We start from the raw sequence: 26,889 nt of genomic DNA, 5'->3' as shown, positions 1-26,889 counted from the left end.
ACACATTCAGTTTAATGTCCAGGGAAGTGTTTAAAAGCTGATAAAAGTAATTTTCCCAAGTGTTAGGGAGTGTTGTTATTGGCCACAGGAAGCTCACGGAAGCTCCTCTCTGACACCTGACAACACAAACTGGCAGCGCATCTACAGCACGGCCACCTTTCCCACGGGCAAAGGGCAGCATTTTAATTTTTCATGTTCCTTTTATGGGATGTGGGTGTTTCTGGCAAGGTTAGAGTGTGTTGCCCATTCCTAATTGCCCTGACAGTGAGTGGCTGGCTTGGTCATTTCAGGACACAGTTGACATCATGTTACTGTGAGTCTGGGGTCACATCTAGGTCAGGCTGGGTAAGGACAGAAGATTTCCTTCCTGCATTTTTGACAACATCCATCACCATTTTATTAATTAAGTTCAAATTCTATTAGTTGCCCTGATAGGATTTGATCTTGTGTTCCCAGGTGTTTAAGCTCGGTCTAGTGTGTTATGAGGAACAAATTACTGCAGACGCTGGAATCTGAACTAAAAACAAAGAATGCTGGAGATCAGAGCGGGTCAGGCAGCATCCATGGAGAGAGAACAAGCCAACGTTTTCAATCTGATGTGATCTCCAGCATTCTTTGCTTCCTATTGCATTATCAGCTCAGCGACATTACCACTCTATCACCATCTCCCTCAATGTGATGGTACATGATCAGTGTCATTGGGTTCCTGGGATGGCAGCACTGAAGAGAGATTGGATTGGTTAGGACCATATTCACTGGAGTTCAAAAGAATCTTTTGGAACCTATAAAGTTCTAACAAGGGTAGACAGGGTGAAGACAGGAGGAATATTCCCCATGACCAGAAAGTCCAGAACCAGGGGTCATAGTCTAAGGGGTCAGCCATTTAGGACTGAGATGGGGAGAAATGTCTTTACCCAGAGAGTGATCAGCCTGTGGAATTCTCTACCACAGAAAGCAGTTGAAGCCAGAATATTTGAATGTCTTCAAGGAGTTAGATATAATTCTTGGGGCTAAAAGGATCAAAGGATATGGGGGAGAAAGCAGGAACAGGGGACTGAGTTGGATGATCAGCGGTGATCATATTGAATGGTGGAGCAGGCTTGAAGGGCCGAATGGCCTATTCCTGCTCCTATGTTTCCCTAACTGACTAAAAGGGGAAATTGCTTATTTACCCTCTCCTACACCAACAGTCCCCATGGCATGATATATCCACTTCCTCAGGATCGGCAACTGCGAATGTATGGTCAATATCCAAACAGTACCTTAACCCGCTGAGGTACAGGGGTATCCAGTGAACTGCTTTGGTTTTCAACATCTCTTTAAACTTGCACGATAGCAATTAGATCCTCCACAGGTTGTAACAAAATAGTTGCTGTTATGACAGAAATCTATGCAGTCTGAAACAAACAAACAAGCACCAGTGTGTTCTATGCAAAAGAAGCATCCTTTTTATTTCAAAAAACATTCACTGCTCTCACTTCTTAATTTGCATGTAATACCTAAAACTGTCAGTGTAGATGCAACAAACACACAAGAAATATAAAAGTAAATTTACGAAACACTACGTTTATACAGTTTTCGGATGAATAATCACAGTGATAGTTTTATGAAAACAATCACAAAAGAACATGGAAAGAAGGTTTTTGCAATATTTCACCAGTCACTCCAGGTCTCTGCTCCCACAGTGAAGGGGATTCTGACTCATCATGTGCACTGACTCGTACATTCCTTACAGCTCAATGACTACCCTCCAGTTCTCAGCAAACAAGGTGTTGGATGAATTGAAAATGTTGTCGAGTTTTGAATTTAAATCAAATTAACTTGGAATTTTCTTGACTTAATAAATTCGAAAGACCTTTTAGCTACAGGTTATCTGCATCTCAATTCAAAGCTGGCATGGATTCATTATGGATTCATACATTTTATTAATGTTGACATTAAAGCACATTCTGTATGCAATGTCACTTAGTTCTTTCACATATTCCAAACGTCACAATCCTGGTTTCCAAAATTCTAAAGACCTAAGGGGCAACATTTTCACACAGAGGGTGGTACGTGTATGGAATGAGCTTCCAGAGGAAGTGGTGAAGGCTGGTACAATTGCAACATTTAAAAGGCATCTGGATGGGTATATGAATAGGAAGGGTTTGGAGGGATATGGGCTGGGTGCTGGCGGGTAGGACTAGATTGGGTTGGGATATCAGGTTGGTATGGACAAGTTGGACGAAGGGTGTGTTTCCACACTGTACATCTCTACGACTCTCTGACTTTCTGGAATGGACTGATCTGTGGTGATGGATGACATGAAGAACATTGACGTTACACAAAAGTAAAATACTGCAAACATGTTCTGTTGGGAACTCACCAGCCTGAAATGTTAATGCTGTTTCCCTTTCTCCAGATGCTGCTTGATCTGCTGGGTATTTCCTGCATTGCATTACTGGTATATCACAGTTATGGTAATACAAAACATTGGATATGCATTGCTCTGAAATAATTTTGTTGAATTGGTTTCAGGAGTCACACTGGAGAAGGAACGGAAGAATTCTGAAATCTTTTTCATATGTGAATATGTAAGGCATCCAGTACCACTGCAACTCTGAGAGAAGTTGCGAACTATTCTATAATTGTTTCTGTAATTTTGTAAGAGAGACTGAGCTTGGAGGAATGCAGACCACACGATAGAGACTGAGAGTGATACATCTAGCCATGTTTCCCAGCATATTTCACTCTTTACAATTTGGAAGAAACAGTAATGGAACCTACAGAAACCAATACCCAGAGGTGTGTAATAACACTTGTAGCACATTGATATATTCTCCATCCATCCAGGGCAACTGAGATTGCGACATGATATCATTGAGAACGATTGTGGACTATAAAAACATCTTTATTTCCCCAGTGAATCTACTTCCATAATTTGTTTGAGTTTATTAGCAAAATGACGCATGGCCCTCTTAACTCATGGAAAATAATATAGATCACATTTCTCCATTCTTTGTAACTTCATGTTTGGCAGCTTTATAAAAAATGCAAATGTTTATGGGGACGTCTGGTAAGATCGCTGTCTCGGTTCCAGAAGAAAATGGTGTAAATAATACATCATCATCAACATTGCTTTTAAAAACAGATCAGTCGAAAACCAATTGAGGCAATAGTTTGACCAGTTTTTACATGTGAAGAAATGAGAAACTGCTTCAGAAGATGATGGGAACTTCTCGATTTCAAAACGAGGGAAATTTATGAAAGAAGGATTCACAGCATGATGGTTATGGGCAAAATGGAAATTTCAGAGTAACCATCTTGACATCAAAGAAGTAAGACCATAATATAAAGGGCAGAATTGGGCCATTCGGCCCACTGAGTTTACTCTCCCATTCGGTCATGGCTGATATGTTTCTCAAGGTAAAAACAATGACTGCAGATGCTGGAAACCAGATTCTGGATTAGTGGTGCTGGAAAAGCATAGCAGTTCAGGCAGCATTCGAGGAGCAGGAAAATGGTGTGAATAATTTTTCCTGCTCCTCGGATGCTGCCTGAACAGCTGTGCTTTTCCAGCACCACTCTAATCCTGAACCTGATATGTTTCTCAACCCTTTCCTCTTTAATCCCCCTACCAATCAAAACCCTATCTCTGTCTTAAACGTGGCCTCCACAGCCCTCGGTGGCAATGAGTCCCACAGATTCCCCACCCTCTGGCTGAAGAAATTCCTCCTCATCTCAGTTCTAAAGAGTCATCTCTTCACTGAGGCTGTGCCCTCAGGTCCTCGTCTCTCCTATTGGTGGAGATACTATCTCCATGTCAACACAATCCAGGCCTCTCAGTATGCTGTAAGTTTCAATCAGATCCTCCTCATCCATCTAAACTCCATTGAGTACAGAGCTATGGTCCTCAAACACTCCTCATATGATGAGGAGCCCTTCACCTTGGGATCAATCTTGTAAACCTTCTCTGGACCCCTCTTACACCAGCACATCCTTCCTGAGATATGGGGCCCTAAACCGCTCATAATATTCCAAATGCGTTCTGACAAGAGCTTTATACAGTCTCAGTAGTATATTCCCTGCTGTTGTGTTCTAGCCCTCTTGAATATGCTTAAATGGAGCGAATCATGATGGAAAAAGGAGGTGGAGAAAGAAAGAGAGGAACAGCTAATGTTAGAGAGGGTTCCAGAACTTTTTGGCTCTCCTGACTAGGTCACTTAAGGGCTTCATCCCAATGGGGAGAGGGGAGGGCTATGCCAAGTGGAAAGCCCACCTAGTTTGCCTGATTGGAGACACCCCGTCCTGCTCACGTTCCCTGTGCTCAACGGAGGGACAGCCAGTGGCAAGATGAGTCCGAACCCACATCCCCCGCCAAAAAAAAAACTCCCTGCAGGACAAAGGGACCCTGACAGCAGCCAACAGACTGAAGTAGAGACATACCAGATTTGGAACATTAACTCTGTTTCTCTCTCCGTAGACACTGCCATACCCATTGAGTTTCTCCAGCATTTCTCTTTGTTTGTTGCAGACTTCCAACAGACTCCCTGATTGGGAAGTAGGTGGTCAGCATTGTCAGAAGTGGTTGCTAGATGTGAATGGAGCAGGCACGGTGACCATTGGCTTCCAGTCCAACCTTAGAGAAGGTTTTTGTGCTCAGTACCATCATTCCTCCCTTACACAATTAGCTGTGCAAAGGGTTTTTCATGAATATATCAAAAGTACCACCTCTCCCCTTATTGTGTGGCTGTAATGCAAGCAGAAAAACCATCCAAAGCCACATGAAAGGGACTCCTGCTGGAACATTGGTTTGAACATTGCATTTTATCAGTTTGTCTTGTCAAGATGAAATCAAACAACAGCAAATGTGCACTTTTCATGCGGTCGTGACAACATTGTTTCAATGGACTGGGGTTGGGGGGGAGCAGTGTGGGGCAGACTTGGGAAAAGCAAAATACTATTTCGGTCAATTGAACAAAATCACAGCTGCTTGTTTCACATCACTGAAGATAAAAGGTCACTTTACAAACAGCTTCATCAACCTACCTGCACAATGTTCCAGGTGAGTACCACAAAGTGGAAGGTCTTGAGTTGTCAGGGAGGTGGGGCGTGAAGAGGGGGGCCGAATTTTCAATGGGGCGGGGGAGGGGTGGTTTCAGGGAAGATTCAGGGTTGGGGAGAGGGGGATTTGTGGGGGAGCGGTTTGGGATGGAGGGGTTTTGGTGTGTGGGGGAGGGCAATTTGTGGTTGGGGGATTCGGGGTGGGAGGGGGTTTCTGGGTCTGGAGGGGAGGGGAATTCAGCGGGGAGGGGGATTCGGGGTTTAGGAAGGACAGGGGATTCGTGGGGGCGGGGATTAGGGGTGGGGGAAGGGGATTCAGTGTGGGAAGGGGGATTCATGGTTGGGGAGGCAGAGTCATGGGCTGGGGTGGGAAGTTAGGATCGTGGTGGGATGAATGGCAGGTTCGGGGCAGAAGGAGTGGGATCATCAAGCCCCCAGAATGTGGCACAGACTCCAGCTAGCTCCTTGGTGCCTCTGGGCTTTCAGGGAGGCTGGCATTGGCAACTGAGACAGTTCCATAAACTGCTCGATGATATCGGTGCAGAAACATTAGAAAAAAAGGGGATTAGGCCATTTGGCCCATTGACCCTGCTCTGCCATTCAATGGGATCAAAGTTGATCCTCTGTCTCTGCACAAAAGTCCCACTACCTTCCCCATTCCCTGACACAAACTCGTTATGAGTACGATGAGCAACGTTTGGTCATTTTCATCTGGGAGACACGGAGCTGTTTGAGTAAAGCTGTCGAGGACACGGTGAGGAGTTACTTGTGCTCAGTCTGCTATGTGAAACAGCACAAAGAGGACAGTGGAGCTGATGTCAATGAAGCTGAGAGGCTTGATATTGGGAGAAAACTGGGTTTGGACTCTAATGGGGAAGATGAGGCCCTCGGTCTCTGTCAGAGCTTCAGCAATACCAGCTCACTTTCTCTTGCTGTATCTCTCTGGTATAGCTACCATCAAACTCTCTGGTCTGCTGTAACCTTGATCAGGTTCCCAGGGGAGGCAAAGAGGAATGCATGCCCTCTTGAATGTTTGCCCACCCCATTGCTGCCCCTCAGCCCTCACTGCTCAGCTATTGGTAAAGGAATGTGAAGCTCAGTAACTACTGCCATTTGCCTTTTAAGTCATTCCTCAGTGATTAACCTCCTCACTTAGGTCCACATGCACAGCCTTGGACATCTCCCCCACTCCAGGCCAGTTAGAGAGTGCCACTTGGAGAATTCTATTACATTACTGCCACTGTCCTGGTGTGGGATTGGGATCAGGATCATGGAAATTCCAGGAATAGGTTCCTGACCAACCAGAAAAGTGTGACATTTCATCCTCTTCTGGACATTTCTAAGTGTGATTCACGCCTGATACAAGACAGTAAGATTTGAAGAGTGTGAGATTTGGTACTATCTGATTGTGAGGTGGCACAATGGCTCAGTGGTTAGCACTACTGCCTCACAGTGCCAGGGACCCGAGTTTGATTCCAGCCTTGGGTGACTACCTGCATGGGGTTGCCCATGGTGTCCAGGGATATGCAGACTAGGTGGATTAGTTGTGAGATATGTGGAGTTACAGGGATGGGGTGAGTCTGGGTGGGGTGCTCTTCAGAGGGTCAGTGTGGCCTGCTTCCACCCTGTAGCGATTCTATGTCTATGATTCTAAAACCAATTGCCTCAATGACAAAGGCATTTGGACCACAATAAACACAATCTTTGATGTTAACTATATCCAATTCGGAAATGGACAAATTAACTTCATTTTTGCTGGTTTTGGAAAGAGAGAACTTTGCAAAATTTGAGTGACAGAAATCAATGCAAAGTAAAGTAATCTCCAAGCAGTATCCACAAAATGACACATCACTCTTTCAGTCTTAACTGTTCAGGCCATCTGAGCAGTTTCACACTGCACAACAGTCCACTGTTATAATGTAGGGGCATGCAAATAAACAAGGCGGGATCAGCAATATAAAACTTGACTTAACCTTGCACACTAGTCTGACAACATATCAAGCATTGCATTAATATTATCAATCATTACAGATTACATAGAATTTGTTACACCACATAGCAAACTTAATATAAAAAAAATTCAAAATCTTATCAAACTTTGGAAGGCTTTCACACCAGATTTGTAAAGAACTATGCAGGGCTGACCGATGAAGAAATAAATCACACTGAACATATTCTTGTTGCATATTGTTCTGTTTGTAAACAGTGTCAACATCCTCTTCACTGGGGTCCCACATTGAAAGGATGCTCAGGTTCTGGTTGGAGGAAGGGCAGATCTCAGTACAGCCAATAGAGGTCCAGGGAGGAGAGTGGTGTTATCCTTCACCATTGTATCTGGAAAAATTGATTCCGCCCCCCACCTCCCCTGCCCACCCAATCATTGTTTAGCCATAGCTTAGAAATTGCTAGCACGGATTTTAACTAGAGCTCCATGCATTCACGTGACATTCTCCTCCCCCCCCCCCCCATTCGAATTACCTCTTCATTCCAGTGGACACAGAAACACCAATGTCCTGCAGAGCAACAGCAAAAAGCAAAAGGATGGAAAATTTGACATTGATGTTATTGCGGGTCTGGTGAAGTTAAAAGGGAATCAGGTTTTACATCCTGCCCGAAGCTCTCTTCATTCAGTCAGTCATCGACATCAGCTGGGGGTCTCCGGGATGATCCCAATTCATTATTGTCTGTTTTATGTCATTGATGGAATTGACCAATCTCACTACCATCCCTGGGTGCATGGAGCAGATTGGCTGGTTCTAGATGCAAGCAAGCGGGTCAAGTAATTCATCCACAGTGAAGTTGGTATCAATGGTTCATTGTTGACTGTTTGTGATAGTTTGTCTTTTTACAATGTCTGATCATTATCCCGAGGATGAAAGAAACACAGTCTCTCAATGCTTTAGAATCCCATTCAAATCAAGCCAGCCCAGTGAGTGAGCCCACTGAGCATCACTCTAGTCATTGCCCTGAAAGCTATCCTGCACAAAATTAACCCTTTCAGTCTGCAGATGGGTAGTACGCCATGACCAAGGGAGCGCTCAATAATGATGTGCTGCTGGAGTTTGTTGCAAAGCCATTATAATCAGGGTGCCGAATTCCCATGGCCACAAAAACAGAAACCCAATCCACAAACTCCAGAGTTCCACGTGTACTGTCCTTCTCTAAGAGACCTGCACGTCTCCACCCTCGTGTTTGGTTCTCCTCAGGTTATCTTTCATCTTGACAAACTCAGGCGCATTCTCCCGTTTCTCCTCCGCATTCAGCCTTTCCTGCTCAATCTGAAATCATATTTATAAGTCAGTAACACCCACTACAGTCTGCGACACACACACACACACACCTTTCAATCCTAACTTCCAGCAGATGTCAAGGTAAAGTCACGATAGACCCAGAGGGCTGCTCTCTCATTAGAGAAAGCAGCAATGGTGTGGGGGTTTAATCTGAGGGTCAGCATGCCTCAGGCAAGGAGAGAGGTTGAGAAGGTGAGACCTTCATGAGAATCTCAGCTGGTGTAGGAATTGAACCCAATGTAATTGATATCACTCCGTATTGCAAGCCAGCCATCCACCCATCAGAGCTAGCTCCCACAAATGCAATTCTGCTTCCAAATGCCTCAATGTAATTTTGTATTTGACAGTAAATCATCCCAACACAGGAGTGTGTTCAATCAAGGTTTGGACATGGAGGTACCCAAGGAGATATTAAGGACAGATGACCTAAATATTGGACAGAGAGGCAGGTTTAAGAAGCGTTCCTCAGGAGGAGCGGAACGGGACAGTGGAGGGTAAGGGAGGGAATTGCAGGGAAGCTGATGTCATGGCAGTCAATGGCAGAACTATCAAAATGGAGGATGTGGAAAGAGCCAGAATGAGAAGAGTGTAGAAACCTTGGAGACAGGAAGGACTGCAGAATGCTGGGAGCCAGAGTCAACAGATGTGAACCTGGAAGAGCACAGCAGGTCAGACAGCATCTGAGGAGCAGGAACTTCAGGGTTTCAGCTCCTTGGATGCTGTCTGACCTGTTGTACCTTTCCAGCTTCACATCTAATGCAGAGACCTCTAGGGGAATGGGAGATTCTCAACAATATTTCCAACAAGGAGGGGTGTACCCTACACAGCAGACAGACTGCTATAGAACTGAAAAGTATAGGGAGCTAAATATTACAATGAGCCAATATCTAATACTATTGATTAATAGTGGAGATCAATCTTTTCATTCTCAATTCTCCTCAAAGGATCCCAAACCAACCACATCTTTCTCCTCTCGCTGCTGATTTCCCTCAGTGCAGCTCCTTGCCAGTTTTTTATTTCTAGATTTTCACTGACGCTGACTGCGCAAAAAAACAGCATTATCTCACAAAGCAGCATTGTTCCGCCTCACCCTCCACCCCCTCACCACCCCGAGCAAAAATATTATTCTGTGCAAATGTTACACACGGGAAGGATTTCATCTGGAACTAACAGCAAAATCCCGCTCCACCCACAATTTGGACTTTATCAGCTCTGCTTCTTCCTAATGAAGGTTTTATTGCAGAATGTCCAATCCTCTGGCAATACTTTCATTTTGAAAGTAATCTGTATTTGTTTTTAATTGAAGAAAGATACAGCTGGCTAGGAGATATTCTTGGCAGGAAATCGATTACTCCTACAACGGACGTCATTTGCCATCATAAAACACAAATGATGCCTCTGGTAACAAACAGGAGAAGCAAACAATTAAGCAATACTTTCCACTTTGCCTGGCATCTGGACTTGGATATAACTTATCTAAAAAAAGTTCAAAGGAAATTCATTAATTCTATCTTTGCATTCTCAATATAAATCTAGCATGGAAATTCTATCTTGTTGAATTGTGTTGGAAATTTTAAATATATACAGACATATAAAAAGAGCTATCATGGATTCAGTTTGTACACTTTGGCACTGATACAACATTAATTAAGCAATTAAGTGCAAATTGAGATAATTAAAATAGGGATGCTTTCCATAACATAAAAAGTCAATTTAATCAACATGGACCTCATATCATTAAGGGAGCTATTAAACTGTTTTCTTTGTTATTTTTAGACTTAAGCACCTGGTCTAGCCTCTGCTGGCGTTTCATTAACTCTTGCTCCAAGTCAGATTTCTTTAGAGCTTCTTCCTCTTTCTTCTGCTTGACAACTTGATCTCTCTTTCTCTGTTCCATCACTCGCTGCAGCTCTGGCTTGTTCTGACCAGCAATGCCCCTGAATGCACAAAACATGTGACAAGTTACAGAGGTGGCGCAAGAAAATAGATTTGATTTTGATCTAATTTATTATGGTCACATGTATAGAGATACAGTGAAAAGTATTATTTTGCATGCTAACCAGACTAATCATACCGTACATAAATACATCAGGGTAATAGGACAGAATGCAGAATACAGAGGAACCTCAGTTATCCGAAGGACATGGGTGGGGAGTATTTGATTCGGTTAATTGAATTTTAGATTATCGAATGCCGGATATCATAGTTTAGCCAAGCATCGGGACCTTGCAATCTTGCCAGATAATCGATATTCGGATAGTCAAAAGCTGGATAATTGAGGTTCCTCTTTACAGTGCTACAGCTACAGAGTAGATACAGTGAACGATCAACTCTAATATATGAGAGATCCATTCATAAGTCTAATAATAGCGGGGAAGAAGCTGTTCTTGAATCTGTTGGTATGTATTTTCAAACTTTTGTATCTTCTGCCCGATGGAAGAGAGAGGGAGGGATCTTTGATTACATTGGCTGCAATATTAAGTATGTTCTGGAAGGCTGATACTTTGCAGGTTAATCCTGGGAGTGAATGAGTTTTCAAGATTCTGTAGGATGACAAAACTGTTGGGAGGACGTAATTGTAGAGCTGAGTTTGAGGTGTTTCCATGGAGAGAAAATTAATGGTCCCTAACAGGATGGTCAAACTATTTATTCCTTTTATTGGGTTGTAGGCATCACTGGCTAGGCCAACATTTTGTGCCCGTCCTGAAGTGTCTGGGATAAGGTGGTGGTGAATCACCATCCGATCCACTGCGGTCTATAGCCCAGATACCGCTGTCAATAAGGAAAACTTTGTGGAGGTACAAAGGCACAGATTGCAGTAAAGGTAACAGACCAGCACAAAACGATGACAAGAAAGAGATAAAATTCAAATTCCATGAACCCAACTTTGAACCTGCTTTAAGGGAATGTGTTCCAGAGAATTAAGGTTTAATGTTGTAATTCTAACTCTCACCCACTCTTTGGTTGTGGCTTAATGTCATTGATCATTCTCAAGGTTTTGTAATGATTGAGTACTTGAACCAATGATTTGAACATGGAATAACAGCCTTAACTACATACAGATAACTCCCCATCTTACAGCCTTCAGACAATAATTACAGAACTAACCTTGACTATTTGTGCCTTAAGAGTTTGGAATGAGAAGTTTGATCGTTTAAACTAATAACGCACTAATCTATTATCTGACCAGAATCTAAATCCAAACTCTCCCACCAGAATGTTCACTCCTGTACTTTACAGGAACAGTTAACAAAACCCAAAACTCACTCTTTGACCACCGTGAAACCAGTTATAAAACAGGAAGACAGAAGTGTTTAATTTTTAATTAGACATTCCTGCTCTTTTTAAATGTATTGTGGGATCACCCAACTGGGGAGAAACAACTATGGTTCATTTAACATTGAAAATTTGAAATATTTTTTAAAGTGCTTGCTAATCAGATAACGTCACAAAATGTGTTTTAACTCTCAGCAGGACCTTAATCACAAAGTACAACCTCTTTTATTGAATTGTAAACGCCATGCTGCCTTATACCTATATGATTGCTTAAGAACATCAGAGCTAGGAGCTGGAGGAGGCCATTCAGCCCCTCGAGCCTGCTCTGCCATTTAACACAATCATGGCTGATCTTATCTCGACCTCAACTCCACTTTCTTACCACCCTCTCCATGACCTGCAACCCTTAAAGAAATTGTCTCTCTCCTTTTTAAATTACTCAGCGTCCAAGCACCCCCCGCACTCTGGGAGACTGAATTCCACAGATTCATGACCCTTTGAGAGAAATAATTCCTCCTCATCTTTCTTTTAAATCTGTCCTTTATCCTTAAACTATGACCTCTCGTTCTAGATTGTCCCACAAGAGGAAACACCTTCTTTATGATTACTTCATCAATTTCCTTCAGCATCTTATATTTCTCTCATCCTTCAGTACTCTGGCGAGTAAATGCCTAAACTGCTCAATCACCCTTCACTTTAGTCTCCATAGCTCAGTGGCTCATGTAAATCAGGCTGCGTGAGATCGAGTCTAACAGTGGCCTTTGAGGAGTTTCATACCCTTGCTCCGTTCAGCAACAAAAGGAGCGACTTATATGAAGGGGAGGTGATGGCCTAGTGGTATCATTAAGACCTTAAGGAATAGGCGTGGAGGTAAGGCCATTCGGCACATTGAGTCCACTCCACCATTCAATCACGGCTGATGGGCATTTCAATGCCACTTACCCGCACTCTCACCATATCCCTTAATTCCTTGCAAAAATAGCAGCATGTTGCAGTAGGAACTTTTCATGCAAGAGTTTAATCCAACTCGTGATTATCGTTTGTTTTTTGGTGAGGAAGATTAAGGAGTGTAGGGTCTTTAAATAATGCATGATAACATGTCATTAATTTAAATTGTTGCCAGACTATTAATCCAGAGATTTAGGTGATGTTTGGGTTTGAATCCTGCCCTGGCAGATGGTGGAAAATGAATTCAGCACAAATTTGGGATTAAGAGTTAATGACAACCATGAAACTATTGTCAATGTCAGGAAAAATCCATCTTGTTCAGTAATGCCTCTTAGGGCAGGAAGCTGCCATCCGTACCTCGTCAGGTTTATGTGTGACTCCAGACCCACAACAATGTGGTTGGCTCTTAACTGCTGTCTGGGTAATGAGGGATGTACAATAAATACTGATCTAGCCAGCGATACCCACATCCCGTGAATGAATTTTTTAAAAAAGCCTTTAAACTCTGGAATTAATCCATCAAACCGTTTCGGAACCTCCTCCAACGCCCTTGACTAGAAAGGAGGACTATGACCGATAGAGTCCGCAATGAATTGAACTTATTGTTCCTTTTGAAGAATGCCCCAACTATCACTAAACGACCAATAATTAATCAAGGCAGTACTTTAATTGCTGTTGCTGATAGACTGGTGAGTAATAAACTGGCTCCTGCTATTGACGCTGTTCTTCTCAGCTCACTTTTCCAGTTGTCTGGAATCCTGAGCCTGGATGTATTTCTTTAGGGTTACTGTTTCAAACCAAATTTCAGAACTTTCAGTCCACGGTGAAGGGGGTGAATGATCTCAATAGCGACATGATTCCCATCTTTGTACTCAGTTCAGAAACCTAACTCCCACTAAATTAGGCTGTTCATGCTGACAACTGCTCCATGATTTCTGGCTGTAAGACATCTAAATGGAGCATTGGATATGCCAAATGCCAGCTTCTGGGCACTGACCTTCAAGGACCTCCACTGAACCTCAAGGTTGAAGTAGCTTAAATCTATCTATAAAACACAAAAATACGATTCCCTAAGAGTTCAGGACCCTGCCACTATAGTATCAGCAGAAAGGCCTCATTTGTGCAGTCAAAGTGACAGTGTGAAGGTCCACGAAATTCACCCCCCTCAATTTGTAACCTTCGGGTTTACCCAGGATACCCTTGGGTACAATGAGGCAGGAAAGGTTGCATTGTGCTCAGTGGTTTGAATAAGATGGTGGAATTTCCAATACAACTTTGTATCTTTGCCTCTCCAGTCTTTACCAGGACAGAAGCAGAAACAATTCACAGCACAACGCATAGGCATCATGGAATTTCAGTTCACTAGACTCCGATTCCAGGGATTTGTCTTCTGGGGAGAGACTGAGCAGGTTAGACCAATACTCTCTGGAGTTTAGAAAAATGAGAGATCTGAGAGATCTAAGGTGCTAAAGGGGATTGACAAAGTAGATGTAGAGAGGATGGTTCCTCCTGTGGAGCAATCTCAAACGAGAGGTCATAGTTAAGAGATAAGGGGCTGATTTTTCCAAGACTATGCCTTCCGATCCTAGACATCCACCACTTGCCACATTCTTCCTGCACCTGCCCTGTTGAACCCTGTAGGAATTCTGCATGTTTGAAACATTCTGATGGCTGATTTATCAGCCTGGTTTTCTGATTTAGCCAGCTTCCAACCCTGAAGGATGACCTGGTCGGTTTGAGCTTTCGGTTGTGGATGGCCAGATCTGAAGACTGCAGTCACTTGTGGGCTCTGCATTAAAATGTGTCCCTGTGTCCTGTTTCCATGTTCCTGGAGGGGTACTCAGTCTTAGACTTGCTATCCCACTGAGTAACTCAATCAGCAGCCTGTCACTCCAATCACTTCTCTCTCATCCCCTCAGGAGAAGAACTTTAAAGAAAACATCTGCTTCAGTTTTCTAAAATGATGGACAGGGTGCAGGAGGGGCTGATTAATGGAGCTGGTGAGACAAACAGCCCTCAGTTCAACCCGGAGCTGTGCTACTTGTTAAATGAATTCATCTGGATTTAATACACACCTTCTCTAACTCTGCAGCTTTTAAAATCAAAACTTGAAACAAATTCATTCATTCTTTCAAAACTCAAAGTAGCTCAATGCTGTCCTTAAAAATCCAAAATGCACACATTGGAAATGTAAAGATGATAGGATAGCTTTTTCTCATCGCTGCCTGGCCTGGGCACAGATCGGGAGAGAGAGATTCATTAGGCAGGAGAGCATGTCGCTAATCCATGTCTTTGATTAAAAGGAATGGGGTAAATCAGATGGGATCAGGAATAGATGTGACCGTTTTCAGTGTTTTGCTCTATTTATTCTTGAGATGTGGGCAGTATTGGCTGGGCCAGGATTTCCTATCTGTCCCTATTTGTCCTTGAATCGAGGGTCTCTTGGCTATTTTTGATCTGATTTGATTTATTATTGTCACATGTACCGAGATACAGTGAAAAATATTGTTTTGTGTGTTCCCCAGATAAATCATACCTTACATAAGTGTATTAGGGTAATAAAGCAGGATGTAGAATACAGTGTTCCAGCTACAGATGAGGTGCACAGAAAGATCAACCCTAATATATGGGAGGAGAAAGTGAGGTCTGCAGATGCTGGAGATCAGAGCTGAAAATGTGTTGCTGGAAAAGCGCAGCAGGTCAGGCAGCATCCAGGGAACAGGAGAATCGACGTTTCGGGCATAAGCCCTTCTTCAGGAATGAGGAAAGTTTGTCCAGCAGGCTAAGATAAAAGGTAGGGAGGAGGGACTTGGGGGAGGGGCGTCGGAAATGTGATAGGTGGAAAGAGGTCAAGGTGAGGGTGATAGGTCAGACTGGGGTGGGGGCGGAGAGGTCAGGAAGAAGATAGCAGGTTAGGAAGGCGGTGCTGAGTTCAATTATATGGGAGGTCTGTTCATAAATCTGATAACAGCAGGGACGAAGCAGTTCTTGAATCTGTTGGTACGTGTTTTTAAATTTTTGTATCTGCTGCTCAGTGGTGGAACAGAGTACAGCTGGGGTAGGAGGGGTCTTTGATTATTGCAGAGGATAGTCAAAGGTCCACAGTATTGCAATGGGTCTGGAGTCACATGTAGGTCAGACCAGGTAAGGATGGCAGATGTCGTTCCCTAAAGGATAATAGTGACCCAGGTGGGGTTTTAAATGATAATTGGTGATTGTTTCACCGTTACAAGCTTCATTTTCACCTGCTCTGGTGTGGTTTGAACCCATATCTCCAGAGGTTTAAAATGAATTACTAATCCAGTTACATTCCCACTACATCAACATCTCAGCCAAATGTTGCTTAATACCCAACTCTTTGAAAACTAGAACCAACTCGACATTGAATCTTTTTCCACACAAGTGAACTTGTTTCTTTGGACTGAATTTTCTGGTTTATTGGTGATAGGCTGGGAGTAGGAGCCCCACCTCTTCCTGAGCCATCTTGTATTGTTTATTTGGCCAACATAGGGCTCATGCCAAGCCCCAGGAGTGGTTTCTCTGTGTTGTGGGGGAGTGGGAGGACCACTCAATAAACACTGGCACCTTCCTAGCGGGTTCTGGAGGGGAGCAGGAAGCAATGCCCACTTGGTGGGTTCTCCATGAGCCATTGAGGTGGTATGTCTGCCCCTTTGGTAATGAAAATGAAGCACCAGTGTACCACAAGGCCCCATCACCAAACCCACTGACCAAGGCCTGCCAACTTGACACTGGACCTCCGCGATCACACCCAATGCTCATTGGGCATAACTCACATTGTGGCACCTTTCCCTGCATCCTCTGCAATGGCTACCGCTGTAACAGTGACACTGGTGAGGGGCCTGCTCTCACACTGGGCTGCCACCCCTTGGGGGGAGGGGACTGGTGAGGGGAGTTGGCTGTCATGTTCAATGAGATAGTGTCCTACTAACTGACAGTCACTGGGCAGAGGCCACGTTGGGGGTGGGGGGCTGGAGGTTAAAGTAAGGTGTATTAAACAGAATTAACTTGACCAACCCAACATGTCTGGCAACATGTGGAGAGAGAGACAGACAGAGAGCGTGAGAGAGAGGCAGAGTGAGAAAAAGAGAGTGAGAGAGAGTGAATGAAAAAGTGAGAGAAAGAGAGTGAATGACAGACTGAGACAGAGAGACAGAGATTGAGAGACAGTTAACATTTTGAATCCAACATGATCTTTCCTCAGGAAGAAATATTGAACTCAACCATCCCAAATGATAGCTGAAAATGTGTTGCTGGAAAAGCGCAGCAGGTCAGGCAGCATCCAGGGAACAGGAGAATCGACGTTTCGGGCATAAGTCATTCCTGAAGAAGGGCTTATGCCCGAAACGTCGATTCTCCTGTTCCCTGGATGCTGCCTGACCTGCTGCGCTTTTCCAGCAACACATTTTCAGCTCTGATCTCCAGCATCTGCAGACCTCACTTTCTCCATCCCAAATGATACTTGCTTTTCTCAGTCCAAGCCTGAGAGTGGTACAGATCTTGCTCACTTGGACACAGAACTCATGAACTGAAGGTTGCACGTTGTCACCTCCAATCATTGGGAAAGTCATTATAAAGCAGCTAAAGGGAGCTGGGTATCGGAGACTGCTGTGAGGAACTCTATCAACGATGCTTCGGGGTGAAGCAGGGATTGGGTGACATTGAGGAGATAGAGGTTAGGCAATGTCAGGAGAGAGTCCAGTCACACCCACGCAATCAGTTAAAGGTGACCTGAACCCTGAGCCTAACTTTAACCCTAACCTTAACCTTTACTGTGACCCTGATCGTGAGCCTAATCCTAATCCTAACCCTAACCTTAACCCTGACTCTGACCCAAACCCTGACCCTTATCCTAACCTTACACCTAATTCTAACCCTGACCCTATCGCAGGTATATGAGCCTCCATGATGTGACCTCTGTCAGTTAGCTGCTGGAAGGTTGAGTTGGGAGTTGCTCTGTGACATGTGGCTGAGTCATTGTGAACAAGATGTTAATAAAGAGCCAGGCAAGAAGGGTTCAGTCTGACATTGTCAGGAGAGTAAACACTCTGGTTGAAACACACTGTTACACAGTTGGCACAGTCACGTGCTCAGCAAAACTTGCATGGTGCCACAGCGCTGGCACCTGTACTTTGGTACAATATCATGATGAATATCATAAAAAACCAACAGGGGTTGGCATATCAAACCTGAACCACCCTCAGTGGTGCCCTATCCACAGATGACAATACCTAACCCTACTGCCCTTCTCCTGCTCACCCAACCCTCCCTTTTTCCACACAGCCCTCTCTATCAGCGTGGAATCACTGGGAGAAATGAAAAAAAGACCTAAATTGGGAAAATTAGACAATAAATTCCAGCCTGATCCTCTCAGGGAATTAAAGCCAGTCCAGACTATGAGGTAACAGTTGGCTTCGATGGAGACAGACTTAGAGGAAAAAGAGAGCGGGAACAAAATCAGAAATTTCTGGAAAAACCTAGCAGTTCTGGCAGCACCTGTGAAGGGAAAGGCAGAGTTAACGTATCGGGTCCAGTGACCCTTCTCCAGAACGGAACAACTTCTCCTGAGGAAGAGTCACCAGACCTGAAACGTTAACTCTGATTTTTCTCCACAGGTGCTGCCAGAGCTGCTGAGCTTTTCCAGCAATTTCTCATTCCCAACTTCCGCAGTCCTTTGTTTGGTTGTTTACTGAAAGAGAGAGAGAGGGAGTTGGCACTTCTTGGGAAGGGTGCAAAGATTTTAAATAAAGCAGTGACCCAGGGGAAAGGGTGCAGACTCCAGCTCCAGCTGGAAGCAGAGACACAGACGGAAGCTCAGACATTGCTAATTATCCCTTGCCCACAAGCTCCCTCTGGAAAAGAGGGAGACAGCAGAAGGCACTGAAACAAGTTGGTGCCTGCAGCTGGAAGCAGATAGGTGACTCCTGGCACTGAACAGCACCACCTGATGTTACCACATGATGAGATCAGTAGCAATTGAATCACAAACAAACCAACAGTCTCCACACTCACCTTCCCAAATACATCAACACGGTGTAGCAAAACTGAAGCAAGATAGAACCCCTAAAGTGCAGAAAGAGGTCATTCGGCCCATTGAGTCCACACCAACCCTCCAAACAGCATCCCACCCAGACCCATCCTCCCTTCCCTGTAACTCTGCATTTCCCATGGCTGATCCACCTAACCTGTATATCACTGGATACTATGGGCAATTTAGTGTCCATAGGAGAGGGGGGAGGCAATGGCCGAGTAGTATTATGATTGGACTGTTAATTGAGAGACCCAGGTAATGTTCCGATGAACCCAGATATGAATCACACCACAGGAAATCATTGAATTTGAATTCAATAAAAATCTGAAATTAAGGGTTCGAATGACTATTGCCAATTGTCAGGGAAAACCCATCTGCTTCAGAAATGTCTTTTAGGAAAGTAAACTGCAATCCCTACCTGGGTGAAAGTGGGTACTGCAGATGTTGGAGATTAGAGTGGTGCTGGAAAAGCACAGCAGGTCAGGCAGCATCCAAGGAGCAGGAAAATCGACGTTTCGGGCAAAAGCCCTTCATCAGGAATGAGGCTGGGTGCCTCGGGGGTGGAGAGATAAATGGGAGGGGGGGTGTCTGGCTGGGGAAAGGTAGCTGAGTGCGCAATAGGTGGATGGAGGTGGGGGTAAAGGTGATAGCTCAGACAGGAGGGTGGAACAGATAGGTGGGAAGGAAGATGGACAGGTCATGAGGACAGTGCTGAGCTGGAAGGTTGGAACTGAGGTTGCCGTCCTTACCTGGTCTGGCCTACATGTGACTCCAGACCCACAGCAATGTGGTTGACTCTCAGCTGCCCTTGGGGCAATTAGGGATGGGCAATAAATGCTGGACCTAATGAGTGACACCTTCATCCCACAAATTAACCTGCACATCTTTGGACTGTGGGATGAAACCAGAGCAAACGAAGGAAACCCACGCAGACACAGGGAGGATGTGCAAACTCCACACAGACATAGTCACCCGAGTGTGGAATTGAACCCAGGTCCCTTGTGCTGTGAGGCAGCGGTGCTAACTGCTTTTGAGATAACATCACAGAATGTGTAGAACAGAATCTCTTTCCTACATACACCTTTTCACAGAAGAGAGTAATAGATGGATACTAAGAGTGATTAAATAATTCATTTGAAGTTGGCTGTTTTTGAAAAAGCCTTGTAATATTAAAAAGGAAACGTCCACGTGCTTTCACAGGAAGGAAACTGGGATTTACCAGCATTGGAAACTTGGATAGCTTTCTCCCAATTTCAGGGTCGTGACTGGCCAGACCAGCGCAGTCCAGGAATCAAACGTGGAGCCACACTGGCCTTTCTGGGTCACTCCCCCACACTGAGCAACCAAACATAGAAATGTACAAGATGTGAACGCACAAGGTAGAAAAGGCCTATTGCTGTCCGAGGGTGTATTTAAAAGCAGTTTGCTATCCAGTTCCCTTTTCTTTAAATCCACACATCACAAAAATTCTAATCTCACTCTGCGACTAAAGCAAATTAAATTTATAAAATAATAAAACACAGCCAGTTGATTCACAGAAGTTTTATGAAAACATAGAAACATAGACATAGGAGGAGTAGAATTACTTACAGTGATCACTCGGCCACTCCAGCCTGCTCTACCATTTAATTTGATAATGGCTGATCATCCAACCTAGTCCAGTGTTTGCATTTTCTCCCCATACTCTTGGATCCCTTTAGCCCTCAGAACTATATTTAACTCATTCTTGGCCCCCAACTGCTTTCTGTGGCAAAGAATTCCACAGACTCACCACTCTCTGGGTGAAGACATTCCTCCTCATCTTCTCACCTCAATATACCCATTGAACCATCAGACAGAATCACCTCCAGTGAATAATCACCTTTCAATCGGAACAGAGGTTCCTGAAACCTCCTTCACAGCAGGAAGAAGTCCTATCACATGGCAGGATTACTTGTGAATCAAAGTATGGTCATTTTCTGGCCATGACACTTAACAGTGGAAGGAAACAAAGACAGGCACCACAAGAGTTTGTCATTATGTAGCACCTTTAACACTGGGGCAGTGTGGTGGCTTAGTGGTTAGCACTGCTACCTCACAGCACCAGGGACTTGGGTTCGATTCCAGCCTCAGGTGACTGCCTGCATGGGTTTCCTCCCACAGTGCAAAGATGTGCAGGTTAGGTGGATCGGCCATGCTAAATTGCCCATGGTGTGCAGGCTAGGTGGGCTAGCCATGGGAAATGCAAGGTTACAGGGATGGGGGGGTAAGTCTGGGTGGATGCTTCCGGAGGGTCAGTATGTGGACGTTATGGGCCGAATGGCCTGCTTCCGCACTGTCGGTGATCTATGAATGGTCCCTCAGTCACAGCAGTATAACTGAATAAAACTTGATACTAAGTTACATAATGAGATATTAGCATGGGGAACTAAAACCCTGGTCACGGGGTAAATTTCTGTGAGCATTGTAAATGAGGATGGAAATTGTGAAGCTTTAATGAGGGATTTTGATTCATCTACCTTTTTTGGTTTATTATCAGCTCTCGGTGGAGTTCCTGGTGATTTTTGGATGTTTTCACAGGGTTGACCAGTTTCCTGGGCTTAATGAGTTCTGCACTGTCTTCATCATCCATATAGTCAGGTTCAGCCATTGCACTCATTTTAAAGTCTGGCAGTTCAGGTTCCAACTTCGGTTTGTCACTTTCTGAAAAGAAAAGATCCAAATAAAAATTGACTCAAAATGTGAATAAATTTCCAGCCAGTTTTATTGCTTTTGGACAGCCTACAGCAAATAGGAATCTTTGTTTCCTGTAGCTGATGGGTTTATGTTAAATTCCTCTGCATTCTACTTCAGAACAATAGTTAACCAGCTTTATTTGAAACAATGTGCTGCTATAGGAAGCAAATTCTCAAATTGTTTAAAATGATTCTCTTTGATTAGCACGAGAATGGGAAGGCTGGAAGATAAACTAGCCCCAAGTGCTACTCAGCTCCGATTCATAATCTCTCTAAATGAGCAAGTAAATGGGAGGGGTGATGGTCTAGTGGTATTATTGCTGCACCCAAGTAATGTTCAGGGGACCTGGGTTTGAACCCTGCAATGGTAGATGGTGGAGTTTGAATTCAATAAAAATCTGGAATTATGAGCCTAATGATGACCGGGAATCCATTGGGGAAGACCCAACTGGTTCACTGACGTCCTTCAGGGAAAAAAACTGCTATCCTTCCCTCAAGAAGGAATATACCCGAAATGTCGACTTCTCCACCTCTGATGCTGCCTGGCTTGCTGTGTTCTTCCAGTTTTCTGTTTGTCTACTTTGGATTCCAGCATCTGCAGTTTTTTTTGTCTCTAATCCTTACGTGGTCTGGCCTAAATGTGACTCCAGACTCACAGCAATTCCCTGGGCAATTAGGGATGAGCAATAAATGCTGGTCTATTCAGCAGTGCCCTCATTCCATGAATGAATACAATAAAACTGGGTGAAGCAATTGGAAGATGTCCTCTCTGTTTCACTTTGTAATGAGGAGGCTCAGGAGCAATTGCAGACCTCACCCATGTTGAAAAACACATGGTCACCATTCAGCTAGCTTATAATTCCAGGTTTTATTGAATTCAAACTCACTTCTTGAGAACATTAGACTGGGTGCTCTGGATTAATAATCCAATGGGTAAAAACAATAACTGCAGATGCTGGAAACCAGATTCTGGATTAATGGTGCTGGAAAAGCACAGCAGTTCAGACAGCATCCGAGGAGCAGTAAAATCTAATAATCTAGTGACATTGTTACTACCACTGCCACCTCCCCACTGTAACTGGATTGAGCAAACCTCAAATTAATCCATCTTTGTATCTAGAAGGGAACTAATGATTATGTGGGGGCAGACAGAAATGTGCAGTTAAAGGCACTATCAGGTGAGCTACAATTCCACTCAGATGTGGCTCAGTCCATATTATAATGTACTTCAGGATTCAAAGGTGGTCATTGATGAGATTGTCTCTCACCTATCGTCTGAAGTGGCTGAGCAAGTTACTCAGTTTAAACACAATTAAGGCAGCCTCACCAGCATGCCACAACCCAAAGAATAAAATATGGAACCTGGAAGTCAGATACCCCTAAAACCATACTTGAATGTATAAATTAATCTTTTATTCTCTCTAGCAGGGAAGCTAGTAGGCAGATGATTTGAGAAAACAGATCATCAGGGATTCCAGAAAAAAGCTTAGCATGTGTGACAAAAACTGCCTGGTAACAGTCAGAAAACATTAGGGAATAATCTTTGATATTTTCCGCAAAGTGAATGAAGTTTCAGCAGGAGATGACCAAAGATTATTATTTAATAATTCTATTAAAAAGGAGCAGTGATGACATCTTTCCACGTTTAAAACATTATGTATGTAAAGGACGTGTGAAAATATGTGGAAACTCGTGTTTCAATGAGAAACTCATTGAGTGAAATTTATTGGATCAACTTGGTGCAAGAATGTGTCTTCGAGACGCCAACAGGAAAGTTGGATGGTCTGTTTGATTCTTGACAATTTTTGGAAAATATTTTTGCAATCTTGCCTCATGTCAAATGCAGATGAGATTAGAATTTGCCAGACAATTTGGAAAATTTGAAGAATTTATTGGTTATTGCTTAATCAAACAGTGAACTGCGTCAACTGCAGATTCCTCTTTTTTTTAAACAAACTTCTGAGGAACCTAAGAGTCGTAACAACACAGGAGGCCATTCAGCCCATTGGGTTCATGCCAGTCCTTGGTCAGCTAAGGGTGAAGACTCTTGCTTTCCCTAATATATATGTAAGTGATCTAGACCTTGGTTTGCAGGGAACATAGAGTTATAGAGGTGTACAGCACGGAAACAGACCCTTCGGGCCAACACATCCATGCCGACCAAATATTTGCAGATGGCATAAAACTTGGGAGAACTGTAAACTCTGGGTATGACAATGGAGAGCTTTGAAAGGACTGTGATGTGGACAGGTAGGTGGCAGATAATGTTCAATGCAGATAAGTGTGTACGTAGGTACAAAGAACACAGAGACAATATAAAATAATCGGTGCTATACTAATGGATGCGCAGGAGCAGAGAGATCTGGGTGTATATGTACACAGGTGATTACAGTTGACAGAACAGGTCGAAGCAGCTGTTAATAAAGTATACAGTATTCTTGACTTCGTAAATAGCAGCATAGAGTACATGAGAAGGGATATTATGGCAAACATGTTATATAAGATGCTGGTTAGACCTCAGCTGCAGTATTGTGCAGAGTTCTGGACACCATGCTGTAGAAAGGTTGTGACTGTATTTGAGGCAGGCTGGGCCAGATTTATGAGAATGGATCAGATACCAGTACGAGGAAAGACTGGGACTGTTCTCCTCGGAGAGGAGATGGCTGAGGGGAGATTTGTTAGAGGTTTTCAAAATTGTGAGCATTCTGGGAAAAGAGAACAAGGAGCACTGGTTCCACTCGTAAATGGATTGAAAACTAGAGGACACCATTTTGCAAAAGAAGCAAATGTGAGCTAAGGGAAAAAGAACCTTTTCACACATGGAGTAGTTAGCGTATTGAATTTACTGCCTGGAAGTCTGGGTGAGGCAGGCTTGTGGTGTTCAAGAGGGCATTGAACAGTTATTTATTAGAAATGTGTTTGCTTATGATGAAAATATAGAAAATTGGCATTAGATTAAAATGGTCAGAGGGTCAATGCAGATATAATGGGCCAAATGGGTAACAATTCTGCAAAGCAATCTAGACTGTCCTATTTCACCACTCTAACCCTGTCATCCTGTAAACTTATTTCTCCAATCTTCATTTGAAACCATTGATCGTCTCCACCACTACAACCTTCATCTCCCTTTTCATGTTCTCTTTTCATGACTGGAAACATGCTGGAAATGCTCCTCATTACCTCAGTTCTCAAGTGTTTAGAATTAGGTAGGCCTCAGCTGCTGAGTCCTCTCCAATAATGTGTCCAAGTGGGTTTCCTGTTTAGCACAGTGATTTTTACTTGATATCCCTGAATGTCTAACAGGGTGGCGCAATGTTGAAATTGAAATTGAAGAAGTCTAAAAATCTGGCTGCTACAGCTACTCGATGTGAACAGTTTATAAGCAAAGAAGCACTTACCAGGAGAGGTTTATAAATCCAGACTAGTTGGAGTTGGCAACAGATAAACTGAAAAGAAATTCTGAACCCTGGTTGCCACATAGCCTGTCTCATATCCCTTATTCTGCTGAACTAAAACCACACACACACACACACATTTAACAAATTTAGTTACTATTAAAAACAGCCAGAAGAGTAATTGGTTCTTTTCCGTTCCCACTTTGAAAGGAATACTTTGAAACAATTAATGTTTTTAAATCTTTTACCTTTTTTTTCCTCTCCATGACCTTATCATTTCTCCCTCTGCAAGCTCCTCATCTTATAGAACTGGCTGCACATTTGGAGCTACCTTTTAATTTTGGGTGAAACATTCGGAAATGGCCCTGCCCTATCTCCAAGACGGACATTAGAGATCCCTAGGCACTATTTTGAGGTCGAACAGGGAGTCTGCCACAGTCCCCTGGCCAATGCTCATCTCTCAGTCAATATCACAAACAAAGACATTATTTAGTCATTGGACAACTGCATCTGGGAGCTTGCTGTGCACACTCTAGCTGTCACATTCCCTACCTTGCAACAGTAAGATCACTTCAGAAAAGGTGCATCATTGGCATGTCAAGGTTGTAAAAAAAGTGCTACATAAATGCAGGTCCTCCCTCCTTCCCAGTTGGACACCATTCAAAGTCATCAGGAAATTAGGATTGAGAATGGAAAAATGCGGGACTTATTCATCCAAAGAGTAACGTAACTTGTGGAACACATTATCAGGAAAGTTAGTCAAGCACACAGCTTGAGTGATAAATAACTGTGTTTCTGCAGAGACAGCAATGTGGGTAAACAGGCCAGTTGGGGGTTATCTAAATGCAGGATAAGCTCATTGGGCCTGATGTATAACTGCACACCTTTCTGTCACTGTAAAACAATTACTGCTGAGATAAGCTGGTACCTACTTCCTCTTAAACTTTCGAGAAGATCCCTCTTTACTTTTTAGCTTATATCAGAGAGCTTTTTTAAAAACAATTAACATATAACCAGGAAAAAAAAAGCATCTGACCATAACAGTGCATGCCAATCTTATTCAGTTGATTGGTTGAAAGTCAAGAAGTGTAGTGCTGGAAAAGCACAACTGGTCAGGCAGCATCTGAGGAGCAGCAGAAATGACGTTTCAGGCATTAGCCCTTCATCAGGAGCTTAGCCCAAAATGTCGACTCTCCAGCTCCTCGGATGCTGCCTGACCTGCTGTGCTTTTCCAGCACCACACTTTTTGACTTTGATCTCCAGCATCTGCAGTCCTCACTTTCTCCTGTTTCAAAGTCAAGCTTCATAACTATTTTTTGAATATTTGACTGGTTTATGGAGGAATTTTCAAGATTCGCGACTCAACAAACTGATGGCATGGCTGTAAGTGGGGAAAACTCACGCACAGAGATCTTGAAGTTCAGAGTCAATTTCATTTAAAATTAGTCAACGTGAGAATTCACTACACAGAAAAGTGAGGAATCCAAGAACATTAAATTTGAAATGCCTGTGCTATAAGCAGTACTATGTTTCTGAACCCTACCAACACTCAGTATATGGTTCGATCCAGGTCAGACTTCAGTGATGGGCAACTGTAGAGTTGTAACAAAATGCCAAATTCTTCAGAAAAGTCCCAATTAGTTTGAGGGTACAAATTGTACAGACATCCACAGAAATGCTCAGGGTTTTTGAATGGCCCACCCAGTTATTTTCAGAATAATTTTCTGCACTTGACATGACAAAGGTATGAAGCATCCATTAGAAAAGTTAAAGGTTATTGAGTTAATTATTGTACCTCACATTATGGCAATTAATATAAAATATATATTTACAAAGCATAAACAGAAATTGCAGAGTCACTGGACTTGAAATATTGATTCTTGCTTTGTCTCCACGGAAGCTAACAGACCTGCTGAGGTTTTCCAGAAATTTCTGTTTTTGTTTGTTTCAGATCATCAGCATCTGCAGTTGTTTTATTTCTATATTGTTTTAGGTCTTGGAAGGTTAGCTGAAGCCTGATTTTTATTTTGAGGAAAATGATTTCCTATTTTTCCATCACCCTCTCTCTTTTGCAGTATCAGTGACACCGTGACTCAATGGTTAGCACTGATGCCTCATAGCTGCAGGGACCCAGAGTTCAATTCCTGCCTCAGGTGACTGTGTGGGAAATTGCA

At 43.4% G+C, this 26,889-nt stretch overlaps 1 protein-coding gene across 6 annotated transcripts in view; it reads right to left on the bottom strand.

Annotated features, from left to right (window-relative positions):
• Nucleotides 1-1,425: 1,425 nt before the first annotated feature.
• The window catches only part of fam107b (family with sequence similarity 107 member B), a 162,544-nt gene continuing 137,080 nt past the window's right edge, over nt 1,426-26,889 (bottom strand). For all 6 annotated transcript variants that reach the window (XM_043714190.2, XM_087999331.1, XM_087999334.1 and 3 more), the window contains 3 exons: nt 21,105-21,288; nt 10,120-10,270; nt 1,426-8,321 (listed from right to left, as the gene is read on the bottom strand). In XM_043714190.2, the coding sequence (XP_043570125.2) occupies nt 8,205-8,321; nt 10,120-10,270; nt 21,105-21,288 (452 nt within the window). In that variant the 3' untranslated portion in view covers nt 1,426-8,204. The remainder of the gene's footprint in view (nt 8,322-10,119; nt 10,271-21,104; nt 21,289-26,889) is intronic.

The sequence above is a fragment of the Chiloscyllium plagiosum genome, unplaced genomic scaffold (assembly GCF_037043375.1).
Source record: "Chiloscyllium plagiosum isolate Xiang-an unplaced genomic scaffold, Cpla_swu_hap1 HiC_scaffold_23, whole genome shotgun sequence".
Classification (NCBI taxonomy): domain Eukaryota; kingdom Metazoa; phylum Chordata; class Chondrichthyes; order Orectolobiformes; family Hemiscylliidae; genus Chiloscyllium; species Chiloscyllium plagiosum.
The sequence above is the reverse complement of the archived record's forward strand: the minus strand, read 5'-3'. Positions and strand labels throughout refer to the sequence as shown.